At 41.9% G+C, this 20,725-nt stretch overlaps 1 protein-coding gene across 12 annotated transcripts in view; it reads left to right on the top strand.

The window, feature by feature from the left end:
* mpp7a (MAGUK p55 scaffold protein 7a) overlaps positions 1 to 20,725 on the top strand; it is a 493,705-nt gene that overhangs the window by 130,182 nt on the left and 342,798 nt on the right. For 10 of the 12 annotated variants that reach the window (XM_087987461.1, XM_087987462.1, XM_087987468.1 and 7 more), the window contains one exon: positions 17,042 to 17,132. The exons of 1 other annotated variant lie outside the window; for it this stretch is intronic. In XM_087987461.1, the coding sequence (XP_087843587.1) occupies positions 17,042 to 17,132 (91 nt within the window). Of the gene's footprint in view, positions 1 to 12,742; positions 12,800 to 17,041; positions 17,133 to 20,725 lie in introns of all 12 variants that reach the window. One more of the 12 variants, XM_087987463.1, reaches the window with a different exon arrangement.

Here is a 20,725-nt window from a genome sequence, read left to right as displayed (position 1 = left end):
CTCATTGATTGGTATCAATACCTGATGGCTGCACTACATTTTAGCCAGTCTTCTGATCCTATCCACTGGTAACACTGCACAAGTCAGATTCCAGAATGCAACCTGCCTTGATAGATCAAGGGGTGAATCTTAATTGCTTTCGCTATTAGGTTTGTCAAGTTGTTCGGAGGAGATGCTTGGGAACGTCTATCACCTTATTTTACAAAACGTGCCCTGATTTATTATCATTTGGTGTCCCTCTCTCACATTCTTGCACTACCATACCAGCTGCTATTCCCAAAACAACTCATCACTTTCTGGATATCCCAGAATTGACCAACATCCATGGTGCAGCACCATCTTTAAAAAGGTATTGTGGACTCAGACATGAGCTGTCAGTCCGGAGCTGCCCTGCATGGTATCTGATATCGGCCCTGGATGTGGCAGACAATTGAAAATTGGTGCCTCTCTTTGTGGCAAAGACATGGAGATGCTGCTAATGGGGATGGGGTGATGCAAGGCAGGATGTCCTTTTCTCCCAGGCCAACAGAGGACGAGATTCTTCTGGAACCACCCCAATCTGGACCAGGGTTACCACCAGGCCAGTGCAGTCTCTTTTTCCGCTCTGTCGAGGAAAGGGCCACCATCTTCTCATTGATACTTCACACTCACTATATTTCTGCTACAGTACCCACCATTTCCTGCAACATCTTCCCCATACACTCTTATCCTTACTAACATCTGACCCAGACTAACCCTGAATTTCTTCTGCACAGCTTACACACCCCCTCAGAACATCTCCATACATGCACCAAAAGGAACAGTATGCCACCCACCTTTCTCTCCCTCACCCAGTATGTGCAGAGTTTCCTGACTCTGACCACCCTGAGCAGCTGACTGACTACGTCCAAGCCTCATACTGGCATGTTTTTCCAGTTGATTACCATCATGATTAGTCACTGAAGCAGATTCACATGAGTGCAGATATTCTTTAACATCTAAACATTTTTTTTAAACTAAGAGAGAAAAAAGCTTTTGAGACAAACAATAAAGCCAAGTTTCAAACAGCTCCTCAACATTCCTTTTATTGTCAATGCCAGTGAAATTTTCACTCTTAATCTGTGTTTAAATTAGCAGATTGCTTTCAGATGCTTGTACTCAGACTGTAGAGACATGCTCATAATGCTTTTCCAAGCCTACGAACTCAAACATTTCAAAATAGCATTCACTGAGCTCTTGATGAGAGAGCACACAAACCGACTGATCGCGTGATGACGAGACCTAGTGTTGGGGCTGAAAATCTCATAACGGCGAATGGGAGTTCGCTTTATAAAAAAAAGTCGGCAGTTCACAAATTGCATTACAGATAAATCGCATTTAATAAACGTGCGTTATTGCAGGACTACTTGTAAGTAATGTGCTTACAAGAGTACGTCAGAGGCATCCTGTTGTAAGTAACTCACCTGCTGATTCCTAATGCTTGTTCCAATCTACAAGGCACAAGTCAGCAATGCGATGGAAAGCTCCCTCCTTGCTTGTTTGGGTTGAACTCTTGCATCACTGAAGAAGCTTGATGCTATTTCGAACCAAGTAACTCCTTGATTGGCACAATATGCATGGATGTTGAGGCATTGCAGAACAACTCTTTACTAAATGTGTACCAGAGTGCTGCTTTCTCTGGTGGATCTGTCGTGCTCTTCGGACAGGGCATAACCAAAGTTAGAGATGGTGATGTCATGGACACTGTGTAAGGAATGGTTCCTATTTATGATCGTGTTTAGGTGTGCGATAGCTGGATTAATTTTGCCTCATCTCAACTTGGATTTGTTGCAGCAGACTTTGTAGGATTATTCGTGCTCTTCGGAGTTGTTATTTCTTGTACCGAGGTTGATCCCAGATCATGAGCCCAGTTTCACTCATTTTTTTCAGGCTCTGGCAGGTTGCAACTGAATACAACTGAGAGGCTTGCTCAGTCTCTTCAGAGGAGAAAGTGAGGTCTGCAGATGCTGGAGATCAAAGTTGAAACTTTATTGCTGGAACAGCACAGCAGGTCAGGCAGCATCCAGGGAACAGGAGATTCGACGTTTCGGGCACAGGCCCTTCTTCAGGAATGAGCAGAGAGGGGAGGGAAATATATCCTTGGTGCTGGGGTCTGGAACCCCACTGGTCCTCACCTACCACCCCACCAATCTCCATGTACAGCGCATCATCCGCCGTCACTTCCGCCACCTCCAAACAGACCCCAGCACCAAGGATATATTTCCCTCCCCTCCCCTATCAGCTTTCCGTAGAGACCACTCCCTCCGCGACTCCCTTGTCAGATCCACACCCCCCCACCGACCCAACCTCCACTCCCGGCACCTTCCCTTGCAACCGCAGGAGGTGCAACACTTGCGCCCACACCTCCCCCCTCACTTCTCTCCAAGGCCCCAAAGGAAACTTCCATATCCGCCACAGATTCACCTGCACCTCCACCCACATCATCTACTGCATCCGCTGCAGCCGGTGTGGCCTCCTCTATATTGGGGAGACAGGCCGCCTACTTGCGGAGCGATTCAGAGAGCACCTCTGGGCCACCCGGACGAACCAACCCAACCACCCTGTATCACAGCATTTCAACTCCCCCTCCCACTCCACCGAGGATATGCAGGTCATTGGACTCATCCACCGCCAAACCACAACAACGCGACGGTCGGAGGAGGAGCGTCTTATCTTCCGACTGGGAACCCTCCAACCGCAGGGGATGAACTTGGACTTCACCAGTTTCTTCATCCCCCCTCCCCCCACCTTGTCTCAGCCGAATCTCTCCAGCCCGGCACCGCCTTCCTGACCTGCAGTCTTCTTCTTGACCTCTCCGCCTCCATCCTACTCCGACCTATCACCCTCACCTTGACCTCTTTCCACCTATCACATTTCCAACGCCCCTCCTCCAAGTCCCTCCTCCCTACCTTTTATCTTCTCCTGCTGAACACTCTCTGCTCATTCCTGAAGAAGGGCCTGTGCCCGAAACGTCGAATCTCCTGTTCCCTGGATGCTGCCTGACCTGCTGTGCTGTTCCAGCAATAAAGTTTCAACAGTCTCTTCAGAGGTCAGTTAAGAGTCAACCACATGATTGTTTGTCTGGAGTCACATGGAGGCCGGAGCTGGTGACAGTGGCAGCTTTTCTTCTTTGGGATAAAGGTGGAGCAGGTCATTTTTAAAAAAAATCTGCAATCAGTGACTTTATAGTTGCCATCTGGCGAGCTTTTGATTTCCAGATTTACTTTTGAATTCAGATATCAGCATTTGCCATGGGGGTTTTATAACCCATGTCTCCAAAGCTTTACCCTGGTTTCTGGATTTACTCCAGTAATATTATCATGATGTTAGCACCTCCTCCCTTCATTTGCCACAGACTGCATTCAAATGGCAGAGGTAGCTGATGACTAAAGTCACTTTGCTATTGATGGACAATATTTTTGTTTTTGAGTTTAACAAACACTGACATTTCCATTAGTTTATTCAGCTGACAATGAAAATTAACATTGGCAGGAGAAAGAGCATCAGAATTTTGCCTTTTTCACAGTGATTGCTCTGTAGTTAATGTTCTTCAATATCAAGCAGCTGTTGAGCCAACGACTGTGAAATTTATGTCTTGAGTATTTATTTTTGACTTCTTTTGCAATGGATGATAGCATTAGAGCTGAGCATACCTGTAAGTCCCAGAACAATGATCCTTAAGGTCAGTTCCATCTGTTAAACTATCAGTTTGCTGCTGACTTTCATTGTGACATTTGTGTGCATGCACAAGGGCAGTGTGGGGCATCCTGGTGCAAACTAGGAAGAGCAGCCAGCAATGAAGGGTAAATTTCTTCATGAAGACACACAGGCTACCATCTGCAATGGGAAAAATTAAATTGCTGGGCTTCATAGGTATTGAGAAAACATTCATACTGGAATGAAATTTTTTTTGACAATTGCATTAATATAAGTATGTAACTTCGTAATTACTCTGCATGAAATGCTGAATTGAGCATGTGAAAAGATAAACTGGATAAGATCTGGTCTGACTTGCTTGAAAATAGTGCTGTCTTGATCTATCCACCCCAATCACATTCTTTCTGGAGGGTGAAAAGTCTGAGACAGATATAAGGTACACTGAGCAAAACTTAACATGCTACCTAAATGAGTTCGGCAAACATGGAGGAGACTGCAGTAGTTTGTTCTGCCACCTGGAGCTTCAAGTGCTGTCTTTTTAGGAACTTAATGTCCTTTTGAAATGTGCATATAATTCATCATCATGACAGGATTCAGGAATCTGTTCCAGAGAGAGGGTAAAAAGAAATGAAGGAGGAAGTTTTATTGTGTATGTTGAATAAATGATGACGATAAATGTTGTACTTTAATTTTGGGAAATTAAGATAAAGTTAGTGCATAAGTACTATCAGCAGGTAAACATTTTGCAAGCATTTAGAAATGTATGAGTAAATCCATCAGAGCTGACGTGGATTTGTTTAAGGCAAGTTGCTGGCATGTTTGACAATTTGAATAATTTTTCAGTGAATTGATAGATTACAGGGATTACATATTTCATCTGGAGGCTGCAAGATGTCAAAGCTTGCCTGGAAACATCAGACTCTCCAGCTCATCCAGCCAGTTCTGTTAGTCACTGTGGTCATTGCTGATCTTGGACATCAATTTCACTTTCCACCCACTCACCATTTACCGTAGTTCTCTGACAGACCAAAAATCTGTCCATCTCAGTCTTAAATAATGCAAATGTATCCATGACATCCAAGATAGAGAATTCCAAATATTCTCTTTGGCATCACCCCTCAGACTTATGATCTCCGTCAACAAGAAGGAAAAGTGCCCCAAATGCAAGGTATACGACATCACCATGAGACAAGACGTCCTGACTATGTCCTTTGATTATGACTGCATCAGAGTCATAAAGCTCCATACATTTATCGAAGTTTGGGAGTATCTTCTTCAGGTTGTTGGCAGCAGTTCAAGAAAATGGCCCAAGAAGGGCAAGTAGCATGGATGATAAATGATGGTGTTGCCAACAAAGCTCACAGAACGTGGACAGAAGACGACACATGGAATATTATGTGAATAAGTGAATTTATCAATTTTTTTTGTCAGAGATAAAAGGCCAAGTATATCTCAACTGTTGAAAGGTTAGGAAGTAGAATATCCAAAGGGACCTCGATGCCCTTCTTATAAATCACCAAAACCTCGCATGCAAGTGTCACAGGAAATTAAGAATGCATGTGGTTTGTTGGTCCTCATAAGAAGGGGATTTAAATACACGTGAAGATGTCTCGCTGCAGTCATGTGAAGTTTTAATGAAACTTTGCTTGGAGAATTGTGTGCAATCTTGGCTTCCTTATTTAGGGGAAATAACACTTTCCATGGAGAGAGTACAATGGAGATTCACCTGACTAGTCCTTGAGGTGTTGGATTTGTTTTACAATGAGAGATTGAGGAAACTAGATTTGTATTCTGGACAGTTTGATGGACGAGGTGTGATGCAACTGAAGTATGGCAAATTCTTAGAGGGCATTACAGGGTCAATGTAGAATAAATGTTTCCCTGAACTAGGGACATGATCTAAGTTCAGGGTGAGGCGACTTAAGTCAGAGATGGGATGAAATCTTTTCACTTGAAGGGTGGTGAATCATTGGAATTCTTTCCCCTGAGATTGTGGAAGTTATTTAGTATGTTCAAGATAGAAATTGATAGAATTCGGGGGAATAATGACACAAATAAGTGGCATTAAGGTAGAATGTCAACCATGATTGCATTAACTGATAGAGCAGGCTTGACAGGTTGCATGGCATGCTTCTGTCCTATGTTTCCAATTTGAAGGAATAATGACAAACATAGCGTGAAATAATGATTTTTCATTCAGATGTGCACATAGTTTGATTTTCTCTTGAGAACTGTTGATAAATTAAACGAAACAAGTTCTGTAAATTTCAGTCACTGCTCAGCACTTCAGACCAATTATGTAGAAGTCCCCCAAGCAGCTTGGAGAGTTGCCTTGGAATTTTTTTTTCCTGGGGTGTCAAATGACAAAAACAGTGATTTGCTTCACAATAGCTGCACTTTGTTTTTGTAGCGTCAGTTACTATGGTGCCATTTAGCAACTGATACTTGTGCAAAATATTTTAACCTTGGATAATACCTTATACAGTTTGTGTCACCCTTGTTATAAATTGTGTAGAAGAATGTTTGTTTGCTATTTGCTTTCCCAGAATTGTTTTGCAGTTAAAGGTTTTCAGCATTTTTCATTTGACTTATTGAACACACATGTACCGATTTAAGGAAAGAAATATAGCAGCAAAGGAATAAAATATTTAAATCAAACCCATTCTGGGAGTTGGCTACAAGAGAATTAAGATCATAGTTTCATAAAATGTGTAGTCCCTTCTTGTCTGTACCTGTTTCCTGGAAGAAAGATTTAGCTCATCAAGCTCCTCTAAATTCAGCTGATTTGCATTTAACCTCAATAGCGTGAACAAGTTTGTCACTGAATAACTTTTGGATGTCCTGAATGGTAAGGTGAATGAATACCTATAAAGACTTTTGTGCATTTACCCTTCCTTGTGCATGTGTCATGTGACCCATTACACAGTGAAGTGTCAGCTTCTAAGTTCACTATACACAACAGCAAATTGCATTTATGAATATGCAAAACTTCCTAAGCAACTTAATAGGCGTGATCGTACAGGAGAAAACAACAAGCCGAATTTAGAAATGCCAGAATGTTCTCCAAAACTCAATCTAAGCGAGAGCTTCCATAGACAGATGGAGAAACCGATATCTTTAGGCAAGGCATTCTGTGGGTGAAGACTATGCACAGTCATTAGCTCATCTGAAATCAAATATCGAGCAATCACCCTGACAGCATGAAGGCTGGATGACTGAAGTTTGATTTTGGCAATGTACAGTCGAAAGGTGACACGCTGCTCAAGTCTGATTAAAACCTGGTTCAGACTTGTATAGCCAATTCGCAAAAGGAAATTGTATGCTTTCTTTTATTTGCCCACTTCCACTTAAGTTAGAGTTTCTGCTCCCCTAAAGGAGGTCAAGAAGGTAGCTTGACTCCCTTCCTTCTTTGTGAAGGGAGAATTTTGGCACATTGTTGCCGATTTGTTAGAAAATAGACTTGTTTTTGTAAGACTGTGATCAGCAGGAGGATATTATGTTGTATTTCCACTTAATTACAAAAGACTGAGCACTTGATTATAGAAGAACCAGGTTCCTATGTTTGTATATGTAGACTGACTTTCAAATAGTTTCCTAAAGTGAATGAAATAATCAGAAAACCCTAAACCCAAAATAAGTAGATGGATTTTGTCTGCAATTTTCTGTTCTATTCGCCATTGGACTTGACAACTCTTAAATTTAGGTTACAGATTGAGTTGTTCATCTTGTCCAGACACTGAGCCTGTTGTTGTGAGCTTGTCTGATGTAAGTATAAGTTAACTGGTACCTGCAGGGTGACATTCAAGTTAACCAGAGATGGTTTTCCTCAAAGCGAATCAAGAGAGAAAATAATACATGCAGAATTTTGTGTGGTCAGCTGAGCTGGTGTCGCACACAACAAAAAAGAAAGCCTCAGAGGAGAGAAGCCAATGCTTTCTCGATGGATTCTAACATTGGTAATTGATTGATTGAAAAATCATCATGGCAGCAGATTACGAACTGCGTTTGAGATACAAATTTTTAGAAACTGTCATAATCAGAGGTTATAGACAAGCAGTAAAATAAAAATCAATTATTAAGTCATGAAGGTGTTGTACAGTTGTGGGTATGTGAGTATGCACTGATGTTATGCTAATGCAAAGAGGATTATGTTTGTAAGTTTGGAATGAGAAGTGCATGCACCTGCTTAAAAAGGTGGACTGCAGTAAAGGCACGCCAAAGGTGAAATGCTTTGAGAAGTGCTGGCATTTTGATGCAGACTCTGTTGTGTCATCCTTGATGTGAAGTTTTCACCAAGTGAAAGTTGGATGGCAAAAGAAACTGGGTAGTATAGTAGAGGAGTCTGTTTTGCAAGAATCTGAATTAACAATGGAACAGTGCCTACTTTTCATATTAACTATAAAGATTTACACACTATGACATATGTCATAAAAATCATCCATATTGGAAATGTCTACATAGTACATTTCTGTTCGTAGTGAAGGCTTGCCCTTACAATCGATCATTAAACATATGCACGTTTAACGGTTCGTATCACTTAACATCCAGAAGTGATCACTGGTTCGACCGTCGTTGTTGAGCACAGCATGATGGATCTCCCAGCAGAATTCATCAGAACCCTTTCTCCTGAATGCTGTGACAGGAAAATGAATTGTCACCTTTTTTTTTCCAAAAACTGGAAGCATTTACTAAATGCAATTTGTTGGTATTTCAAATGCCATTTGTGACCTCAAACGACATGGAAATGGCTTATTTTGTCCAAAGTTATCATCCACATCCCCTTTTTTTTTCTCCTAATTTCGGGTATATTATCATCCACATGATCAAATAGCCCAAATGATCTACAATCTTGAATCCTTCATTCTGTTATTTATCTTAGATTAGATTAGATTCCCTAGTCTGGAAACAGGCCCTTCGGCCCAACAAGTCCACACCGACTCTCCGAAGAGTAACCCACCCAGACCCATTTCCTTCTGACTAATGCACCTAACACTTGTGAATCTAATCTTGAAAATGTTTAGTTTTCAGCACAACGACTTGGAAGTCAGTGAAAAAAATTGAAAGACCACTGGATGTCTCAAAGCATTTGTAGCTAATTAAGTATATTTTTTCAGTGTAGTCACTGTTGTAATGTTGGAAATGTGGTCCCCTATCTGTGGGCAGAAATCTTCCACAAACAACAACAGGATCCTGACCAGATAATCTGTTTTCTGAATTTGAGGAAAAATTCTTAAACTGGAGACCAGGAATAATTCCCTTGTTCCTCTTCAGATGGTGCAATAAGATTTTGTATGTGTCTCTGAGACGGCAAGCAAAACCTGACAACTTATAATTTGAAAGATGGTGTTTGCCAGTGGTGACAGAAGTGTTCACTTTGATTTTTCAATTTAAGACTTGGAGTGGGACCTGAAGCCAGAATCAAGTGACTCCAGGGTAACACCTGAATAGGATGCGCTTAGTTACTCTTGCTCTCTCATAGAACATAGAAACATACAGCACAGAACAGGCCCTTAGGCCCACGATGTTGTGCCGAGACTTGATCCTAATGTAAAATATAGTAACTAACCTACGCACCCCTCAACTCACTGCTATCCATGTGCATGTTTAGCAGTTGCTTAAATGCCCCCAATGACTTCGCTTCCACCACGTCAGCTGGCAACGCATTCCATGCATTCACAACTCTCTGCGTAAAGAACCTACCTCTGATGTCTCCTTTATACCTTCCTCCTAATATCTTCAAACTAAGACTTCTCGTACCAGTCAGTCCTGCCCTGGGGAAAAGTCTCTGGCTATTGGCTCTATGTATTCCTCTCATTACCTTATACACCTCGATTAGGTCTCCTCTCTTCCTCCTCCTCTCCAGAGAGAAAAGTCCGAGCTTATTCAGCCTTTCTTCATAAGGCAAGCCCTCCAGTCCAGGCAGCATCCTGGTATACCTTCTATGCACCCTCTCCAAAGTCTCCACATCTTTCCTGTTGTAGGGCGACCAAAACTGGACACAGTATTCCAAGTGTGGTCTCACCAGGGACTTGTAGAGCTGCAGCAAAACCTCACGGCTCTTAAACTCTAACCCCCTGTTTATGAAGCCAAAGCACCATATGCTTTCTTAACAACCCTATCCACTTGGGTGGCAACTTTGAGGGATCTATGTACTTGCACACCCAGATCCCTCTGTTCCTCCACTCTGCCAAGAATACTGTCTTTAATCCTATCTTCAACATTCGAGTTCGACCTTCCAAAGTCTATCACTTCGCATTTATACAGGTTGAACTCCATCTGCCATTTCTCAGCCCAGCTTTGCATCCTGTCTATGTCGTGCTGCAGCCTGCAATACCTCTCGATACTTTCCATGACACCTCCAACCTTTGGGTCATCTGCAAATTTACGAACCTGCCCCTCAACCTCCTCATCCAAGTCATTTATAAAAACTACAAAGAGCAGAGGCCCAAGAACAGAACCCTGCAGGACACCTCTAAACACTGTCTTCCAGGCGGAATATTTTCCATCTACACCCACATACTGCCTTCTGTCAGCCAGCCAATTCTGAATACAGATAGCCAAATTTCCCTGTATCCCATACTTCCTGACTTTATCAATGAGCCTACCGTGGGGAACCCTGTCAAATGCCTTGCTGACATCCATATACACCACATCCACTGCTCGACCGTCATCGACCTGTCTTGACACCTCAAAGAACTCAATAAGATTTGTGAGGCATGATCTGCCCCTCACAAAGCTATGCTGACTGCCTTTAATCACACTCTGCTTTGCCAAATAGTCATAAATCCTATCCCTCAGAGTTCTTTCCACAAGTTTGCTGACTACAAGCGTGAGACTGATTTGTCTGTAATTGCCAGAGATTTCCCTATTACCCTTCTTTAAAAGTGGAACAACATTCGCCTCCTTCCAATCCTCCGGTATGACTCCTGTGGAAAGTGAGGAGGCAAATATCCTCACCAGCGGTTTAGCAACCGCCTTTCTTGCTTCCAGGAGCGGCTTCGGATAAATCTTATCCATAAATTTTGTATCTGTAGTTCATCGCACTTGACATTTTAAGCAAATAGTGGAAATATGCATTATGGAATAAATCCGTAATCTTAGGAGTTCAGTGCATTCGTCTGCAACTTCTCACTATCATCATCTCTTTGTCATTGCTTCAAAAATTCATTTGGGTTCTTAGAATCACTGCTGTCAGAGCTACTTGTGGTAAGCTACTTGTGCAAATATATGAATTATGAATGACAAAAAAAAACTTTAACTGTTTTTGAGTAGACTCGTAAGTGTATTTCCCCTCCACCCCTTAGTTTGGAGTTCCCTGGTATTAGAAGCAGTCTTGCATGAATGGAAGCTTCAGAATCATTTTAAGACTCTAAGACATTAAAGCAGAACTAGGCCATTCAGCCCATCAACTTTGTTTTGCCATTCAATGGGGTCATGGCGAATTTTATAAACTCCAACTCCAATTTCCTGACATTTCACCATAAATTTTGATTCCCTTACTGATGAAAACAATCTGTCTGTTTCAGCCCTTTACTTGACACAGCTTTGAAAGCACTCTGCAATAAAGAATTCCACAGAAGAAATTCCTCCTCATCACTGTATTAAATGTTTGACCCCTTATTCTGAGGTTTTGCTCTCTAATCATAGATGCTCCCATAAACAGACGCAACTTTTCTGTATTTATCCTATCAAGTCCTCTAAGAACCTTGTATGTTGCAATGTGGTTGCCTCTAGTTCTTCTATATTCCAATTAGTGTTTATGCAACCTATCTTCAAGCAGAACTGAGAGGTACTTCAGACATTTGTCTCGTGTGTCTCCTCCAAATGAGAAACAAATAGCAGTTATTTTCTACTTTTATTCATGGGATGTGGGTGGTGCTGGTGTGCGTTGCCCATTCCTAATTACCCTTTAACCAAATGGCTTACCAGGCCATTTCAGTGGAGAGTTGTGTTGTGGATTGGAGTCACATGTCAACCAGACTTGGTATGGAAACAGAATTGGTTAGATTAAATTATTGTGTCGGCTTGTTGCAGCTGCTGTATGAATTAGGTAATTAATTGTAAGTAAAAACATTGTGGCAGCATAAACAATAGTCCAGATTGTTTTATGTTCTCCAGTGGGAAGATGAAGGTCTGAATCCGAATCTGCAAAGGATTTTCATCTTTTTCCACTTATTGTTAGTCAGAGAACTAAACAATAAGCCCTTCAATTTCCATGGTGTCTCTGTTACACAAAAGAAAATACTAGTTGTGAGGTAGGATTATTTACTGCTTTGAAACACCAGCTGACAGTGTAGTTTGCGTGTATGGAAGCATGGGATCTTGTTCATTGATAGTCAGAAATTGTTGACAGTATGGTTCCAGCCAAGGCAAGTACTTTATAGTAAGGACCAAATTAGTAGATTTGGCTCAGCATGAATTGAACATAGTATAACTGGCAGAGAATTCAAAGCAGGCAGCAGACCCAAACCAGTGCAACTCATCTCAGTACTGCCAATGGAATTTGTGAAATCAAGACCAAGCTGCTGAAAGGAATCCTCTCTTGGGGAGATGATTGAATACATGAGAAATGTCATTGGTAACACAAATGACGTATGGTTTTGAAATTTATACTGTAATAGAGAAGCTATTAGATTACTTTGTTTAATGTGATGCACAGGAAATGAAGTTCAAATAGTTCAAGTGCTAATGATTTGATTAGCAGCTCAACAAGATGTTACAAAGGATACTATTCTATCAACGCTGTGTCAAAAATGAATTTTTTTCTTCAGTGTTCTGTACTTTCAAAAGTATATTACTACTTGTTCATCTGCATTAAATTGCATCTTCCCATTTCAACTTGTTCCCCCACCAAGTTTGTGGTTTTGCCAAGTTCAGTATCGTCCTCAAAATTGAGAATAGTTCTAATGGCAATTCCAAGGACCTCCAGTTAAAAAAAAAAATCATTCATCACTATTTTCTTCCTCTTCGTCTTTATTCCTAACTTGCATATTCATTTTACCATTGCCCCCTTTAATGCTTTTGTGCTTCAATCTTGTAACGTCACACCTTATCAACTGTCTTTCAGAGATGTACAGACACAGCTTCTGCAGTTACTTTCAGCGTTCTCTGTTACTTCCTTCAGGTTAGTCAGACATGAATTATCTTTAACAAACCCATGCTGGGTTTCGCTTGTAAACCCATGCTTCTCCAATTCAGAAAGTATTTTATCTTTAACTTGTCAAGATGTTGAAAGAAAATAGTTACGCAGATCTGAAAGGTAAAGTGAAAATTCTTTTTGGAAGCCATTCAGGTTAAGATTTTTTTATTTTAACGGGAATCTATTCAGCAGAAAAAGAATTAGCTGATGCTTCATTGTGCTAATCTGTTGTCAGTAAATCCCCACAAGTTATCCTTATTTTAGCAACTTGTAAATAAATCTCGGAGACAATCAAAGACTGAAATAATTTAAACTTTATTGCATGTAGCAACCAAACTAAGACCCCTCAAGTAATCAAATCAAGCCTCACAACACAACTTGGCTGTTAGCTGATTAATGATGGAATCTGGCCAGGATTTCACGAATACTGTCTGTCTCTGGAAGTGTCCACAGTTCACTCTTTGTGCAGTGTCGTTCTTTGAAATTCTGCTACTGACTTATTCTTCTATTGGATTCTTATCCAGTTTTCCCTTTCAAGTTTGTAGTGTGACATTAATGTTTCAATAGATTCTTTCATCCCAGCATTGATTACTTTTCTGGAGACCTCAAGTCTGTAGCTTGTCTTATCAGAAACAGCTTCCCTGTTCCTTGTCAGATTCAATGTTAGCTGTCTGTTCGAGGATACACCTTTTCCTCCTCAAAATCTTTTGCATGGAAATCTTTGTCCTTTGTGGCAATCAAGCATCCTGTTTATTAAGCAGATGTCAAAGCTTTTTTGTTTATATAATCTCACCAAGACTTGGCTAATTGTTTCCAGGCTCTGTGTAACAGCTTGTCTTTGTCCCTTTAATATCGAGAAACAGTTTATTTCAGAAAGATTTATTGCTGATTTTTTTTTCAATCCATAAAGTTATTTGTTAGGTTCTTTTGCCAAGGTTTCACACGACATGCAATTCGCACATGTCAACTTCTGCAAGCAGTTAAAGTTTATTAAAGCTTGTACAAGCTAGGTGACCCCACTTTGACCTTCATTGCAGGTGTGTGAAGTCGTGTCAAAAGAGGCCCCGAAGAAAAGAAACACATTTCCTTCATATATGTCAGTTGGTAATGCTCACAGGCACTCTGCCCCCCACCCCAGCCAAAACCACGTTACCCCAGGTTCAATGGTAGGATGAGGTCAGAGATAATGTAAATACCCTAATCCTGGGGAATCGTTACACAGTCGATTTCCTGACTCTCTGATTCCCCAAAATAATATAGGTGTGAAATGCTTCAGTATCGGGGGATGATCACACAAACAAGTTTGATTGGTTGGGGATGGCTATGAAAGCATTTCTGAATGGAAGGGACTGAATAAGAGTTGAATTTGATAATAGCAGTAGAATAGTAGTAAATAGCTGCCTAAATGAAGTGTGGATTACAAAGAATAGTCATCCACATTGCTGCATGCTGTCTGTGAGACAGAATGTCAGCCCCAACCACTTCCAGAATGTTCAGCTTCTGGGAGAAAGACCGTACATTTTAACTCTTTAACATTACGCTAATGTCCAGAGTACAGCTGGACATTAGCGTAATCTGTTAATCTGTTAACATTACATATTCAAGTTGTGAAGTTTACATTGTCACTGTCTCATTATGGTCTTGCTGCTTTTTGAGTTTCAATGCATGTTTTCATTTTATCCCCTCGACAGTCCTATGTTTGATTAAATGGTGGAATTTGACCATTAATTTCAGAAACTGTCAGATTATCATTGTTATATAGCTTTTGTTTAGAGTGATTGGCTTTTGCATATACACAAAAGAATGTATTACCAATAAGGAAAATAATACAAATGTCAGTGTAATAATCACCTGCTTAGTATTAAATATTGAGAACTGTAGTGTGCAGGAGTCAAAATTCCAGAAGGTCACACCGTAGGATCAAATGTGTTCTAATTCAGTGATGAAGAATATCTCTTTGATTTACGTACAATATTGATCTCCAGCTGGGGACCACAGCCAGCAAGGCATGATGTTTGTATTATTCAACTTGTTCTCTTTGGAAATGTGTTTTATCAAAATGAGAAGTACAGTTGTCGTGTGGTTAAATGTGTTTTTGAGGGGATGAAGAGTTTTCATGTTGCAATTGAATGCAATTTACTACTGTATGTGTCCATTCCTTTAGTGTGTAAATGCTGTTTAAAACTGTATGTCAGCGAGTCTACTTTGTGTCTGCAAACTGCATAGATATTTGTTTTGATGTCTGCTTCATAACTTGTATTTTAATAATGCAGAGTTAATCCACCGTGGATAACTGATTAATGATAATGATGTAATGATTAATGTGACATCTCAAGGAGGCCTATTGTCATGTGTGATCATGAGTCAACTTTGAAAGAGTTCTGTTGTCACATAGCACTAAGATTGGAGGCTTCGAGGTTGAATATCTAGGATTGCTCCTTTTTCAGTTTTAATGTGTGTTTTGATACTCTGCTGATATAACCTCATTGAACTAAATTTATTTGTATTTTTCTCTTAACTTTATTTTCAGAACAAAATCTCCTATATTCATTTTTTCCTATCCCACAGAATTGCATTAGATTGTTGTGAACTGCAACATGAATCACACATTATCTCCATGTGATTTTCTGTTTAGTGCTTGACCTTAGAGTTAACTTAGTTCAGGTTTTTGAACGTTACTGAAACATTGGAAAGATTGTTGTATAGACCTACATGCCATGTTTGGCTTGTTCTTTGTGTAGATACTTGAAATTTAACTGAATGAATGAAGTTCATTCCAAAGGTTATAAAGTCATAGTCATAGAAATGTACGGCATGGAAACAGACCCTTCAGTCCAACCCATCCATGCCGACCAGACATCCCAACCCAATCTAGTCCCACCTGCCAGCACCTGGCCCATATCCCTCCAAACACTTCCTATTCATATACCCATCCAGATGCCTCTTAAATATTGCAATTGTACCAGCCTCCACCACATCCTCTGGCAGCTCATTCCATACTTGTACCACCCTCTGTGTGAAAAATTGCCCCTTAGGTCTCTTTTATATCTTTCCCCTCTCACCCTAAACCTATGCCCTCTAGTTCTGGACTCCCCAACCCCAGGGAAAAGACTTTGCCTATTTATCCTATCTATGCCCCTCATAATTTTGTAAACTTCGATAAGATCACCCCTCAGCCTCCGACGCTCCAGGGAAAACCGCCTCAGCTTGTTCAGCCTCTCCCTATAGCTCAAATCCTCCAACACTGGCAACGTCCTTGTAAATCTTTTCTGAACCCTTTCCAGTTTCACAACATCTTTCCGATAAGGAGGAGACCAGAATTGCACGCAATATTTCAACAGTGGCCTAACCAATGACCTGTACATCTGCAACATGACCTCCCAACTCCTGTACTCAATACTCTGACCAATAAAGGAAAACATACCAGACGCCTTCTTCACTATCTTTTCTACCTACGACTCCACTTTCAAGGAGCTATGAACCTGCGCTCTTTGTTCAGCAACACTCTCTAGGACCTTACCATTAAGTGTATAAGTCCTGCTAAGACTTGCTTTCCCAAAATGCAGCACCTCACATTTATTTGAATTAAACTCCATCTGCCACTCCTCAGCCTATTGGCCCATCAAGATCCTGTTGTAATCTGAGGTAACCCTTTTCGCTGTCCACTACATCTCCAGTTTTGGTGTCATCTGCAAACTTACTCACTGTACCTCTTTTACTCGCATCCAAATAATTTATGTAAATGACAAAAAGTAGACGGCCCAGCACCGATCCTTGTGGCATTCCACTGGTCACAGGCCTCCAGTCTGAAAAACAATCCTCCACCGACTCTCCCTGTCTTCTGCCTTTGAGCCAGTTCTGTATCCAAATGGCCGGTTCTCCCTGTATTCCGTGAGACCTAACCTTGCTAATCAGTCTCCCATGGGGAACCTTGTCAAATGCCTTACTGAAGTCCATATAGATCATATCTACCATTCTGCCCTCATCAATCCTCTTTGTTACTTCTTCAGAAAACTCAATCAAGTTTGTGAGACATGATTTTGTTAACTCAAATTGATTGCAAAAATCCCTCCTGTGATCTTTTTATTAAACATATTAATTCTTATTACTGGATGACAAAAGGTTCTGAGCAAAATAATTAATTGAGCAAAAGGAGCTTTCATTCGTTTTGTAATTAAGTACATGGACAGAATTTGATGCATCTTTTTCTCATTCTCTTCAAAACAGTGTATCAGAAGTCAGGTTGAAATCGCAGAACCTATTTACTCTTCACCTCAACATTTGCATTTTCTGTGTCTCTGTGCATCCATGTTTTCAGGTACAGTATCTCCTTTGCAATTTACATGTAGCAACAGACTTTTGAAGTGAAGTTATTACCACTTGTACTTCTCGTGGGGAGGAGGGAGGAAAATGTATGCCACTGAGATATTATGCAACTAGTATTTAAAGTCAATTAATTTGTAGTCAATTTGAAATGCGGTTTTGTTTTTCTTGGTCGAAAAATAAATGTCTCCTGCAAGGAGCATGATGTTTGTCTTCTCAGTGAATGAATTTTTTTTATCATAAATGATTCACTGTTTTAACTGTAGTTTCACAGTACTATTCCTGTTATTCTTAAAGATTCTGAGGTTTTACAGTGAGTTGAATTATTAGTAGAGTGTGCATTTAATGAAAGTTGCATGTGGGATTGAGGGATTGTGGTTCCCACCTTTTACCATCTGCCAGAAACTAAACTGCACCGGTGATCTAAACACTTGTGGGTATGTGACCAGGTAAGAGGTTGAGAGTTCTGCAGAACATAACTGTCATGCCAGACTTCTCAAAGGTTGTCCATCATCAACAAGTCCTGTGATAGAAGTACCTTCATTTTGTCTGGATGAAAGAAGTTCCACTAATGCTTAAGTAATCTGACACCACCCAGGACAACACTGCTCAATGATCACACCATCCCCTTAGAATGACTACTAAATTTGAAGTCTGTCATGAAACCATGTCGCATTTATCGGTCTATTCGGATATACTTTGTATTCATTGTGTCAAAGGCCTTCAGCAGGTCAGCAAAGGAACAACGAAGTCCCACCTATTGCTTACAGCACTTTTCTTAGATATACTGAAGGATCCAGACCATGTCACAAATATCTCTTTCTCCTGATGAAGGGCTTTTGCCCGAAACGTTGATTTTGCTGCTCGTTGGATGCTGCCTGAATTGCTGTGCTCTTCCAGCACCACTGATCCAGAAACTCTTTCACCTGAGCCCATTTTGACTTTCCAGTGGCTTGGAATTATTTCATTATATGGGGAACTGCAGAAAAAGCTTGATTTATTTCTTTTGCTAAGGAGTATAGCGCCCTCTGCTGTCCTGTTGCCTCCATTTAGACTTTAATTTAGACCTGTACTTCAGGGGCTTTTAACCACAGTCATAGACTCATATTGTGCAGAAACATGACTTTCAGTTGACCATGTCCATGCTGACCAACAAACACCAAACTACTCTGAACCCACTTACCTGTACTTCGTTTATAGCGTACAATTTTAATTACTCATCCAGATGCTTCTTTGAGCTCAGAGCAGCAGCAGGAGAGGAACAGAATATAAATACACAAAGCCTCCAATTGTGGATGATGTCGTAGATGTTGGCATGCATTTGGTCAAGTTTTGCTGTCGTTACCCCTCTTGCTTTTTGTCTTGACCTTGTTTATTTCTGTGTGTGTGTTTCTCTCTGTCTCTCTCGCTCTCTCCTCATCCCACACCTCCAATCTGTCTGTCTTAGTGGATAATGGTTGGCTTGCTTTTTCTTTCACCCACTCCTGATGGTCATAAGGATTGAGTGTGAGAGTAGGCCATTCATCTGCTCAAGCCTGCTGTGCCATTCAATAAAATCATGACTAATGTGATAGGACCTGCATTCCCTTTAATCGCCTTTCTGGACAGTTTGTGGTGTGCTCACTTTGAAGTTTTTATGCAATACGATCCAACTAAGTAGGTTGTTTGTAAATTCAGATGTGTGTTAGGTATTAGTTTTTTAATTAAAAAGTTTGATTTTTAGCAATGAGCATTCTTGTTAGTAGCCCCCAATATCGTCTTTCATGATCGATTGAAAACAAGAGTCCAGAGCTTATATGCATTTAATGGGATATGAATAATTCTGCTAAACTACACCAAGTACACTTCTCTGAAGCTCAGAGATGGGTTTTAATCACCACATAGAATACATTTCCACTTCGGGAAGAAATGCGTCTCTTAATCACTAATAAAACTGAAGTAGGATGTGGCACAGTACCAAAGTCCCTTACAGCCTGTCAGTATTAAGTTCAAACTTCCTGGAAATTAGGAGCACCTGCCTTGATGAAGTTTTCCTCCTCTCTCTACAAGAATCTCAGGGAGTCCTTCTCCCACTGCAACTTCCAGGTCATTTCCTCTCCCCTGAAGGTCTTCAACCATGTCCTGAAACAAACTCGCTACTACAGCCACATTTGCTTCCTCAGTGCCTACCTCCGTAACCAACTCATCCCACACGGACTCCGGACCACCTTTAAACCAGCAGAGTTCAGACCCGAACAGGACAAACAGTACAGACTATGGATTCAGAAACACCAGCAACAGTTCTCCTTCAAGATCCTCCGCTCTACACATGCAACAATGCGCCGGCACCGAACCTCTCTCCAGTCAGCCCTGCCTCAGCTGAGAGCCACACTCTCTCAGAATTGCCAAGGACCCACTCTGTCCTACATCCTCAGGAGAATTCATACTCTCAAGAAACAGTATTTCAACACCATCTCAAACATCAAAAACTGTAAGTACAACAAACTTTTATCTACCCATCTCCATAACCAGCACTCAAACATTCCAGAAGATTCCCCTGGCCTCTGGAACTGCTCGGACGCCATTAGCCATGCGGCTGGTGCAGCTGCCACCCCCATGCTGATTGATGTCATTTCCGCCCCCCTCATGGCCACTCCCACAACCATTCCACCCCTCTTAATTCCTCATGCATCACACGTGACAACACCTCCGCCCCTCACATCATTGCTGATGTCACACGCTCAGTGACTTCCACCACCCTTACTGCCGTGTCTGCCACCACTCCCCCCCCCCCCCCCCCCCCCACACATGCACACACACAGATCCCACTGTCACCATTCCCGGCCCCCAGAACCCTGAGGGGAACACCACCCCTGCTCATGACTCTACCCCCATTCCCCCCACCATCACACCCACTCTGGTTACTGGCTCCGCCCCCACTCCCAGCTCCACACCCACGCCAGATCCCAGCTCCCAGCCCTGCCGAGTTTTCACCATCCCTCCAGACCTTCCCCTCACTGAGGACGAACTATCAGTCCTCAGCAAAGGACTCGCCTTCATTCCCCTCTGTCCACGCATCAATGAATTTAATACACGCCGTGACGTCGAACACTTCTTCCGCCACCTCCGAGCTTACTTTCACAATCAGGACTCCCGCCCACCTTCCGAGGACCCCTTCGTCCACCTCCAACACACTGCATCCACCTGGACAGCCCGCGCTGGCCTATTACCTGCCCTCGACCTCTTCATTTCCAACTGCCGCCGGGACATTAACCACCTCAACCTGTCTACCCCCCTCCCCCACTCCACCCTCTCACCCTCACAACGCGCAACCCTCCAATCCCTCTGCTCCAATCCCAACCTCACCATCAAGCCAGCAGATAAAGGGGGCGCAGTGGTAGTCTGGTGCACTGACCTCTACACCGCTGAAGCCAAATGCCAACTCAAGGACACCTCTGCTTACTGCCCCCTCGACAATGACCTCACCCCCCCCCCCCCCCCCCCCCCCCCCACCATCACCAAACCAACATCTCCCAGACCATACATAACCTCATCATCTCAGGAGATCTTCCACCCACAGCTTCCAACCTCATAGTCCGGGAACCCCGC

The sequence above is a fragment of the Chiloscyllium plagiosum genome, unplaced genomic scaffold, assembly GCF_037043375.1.
Source record: "Chiloscyllium plagiosum isolate Xiang-an unplaced genomic scaffold, Cpla_swu_hap1 HiC_scaffold_5, whole genome shotgun sequence".
Taxonomy (NCBI): domain Eukaryota; kingdom Metazoa; phylum Chordata; class Chondrichthyes; order Orectolobiformes; family Hemiscylliidae; genus Chiloscyllium; species Chiloscyllium plagiosum.
Note: the sequence above shows the minus strand (reverse complement) of the source record. Positions and strands in the feature narration are given on the sequence as shown.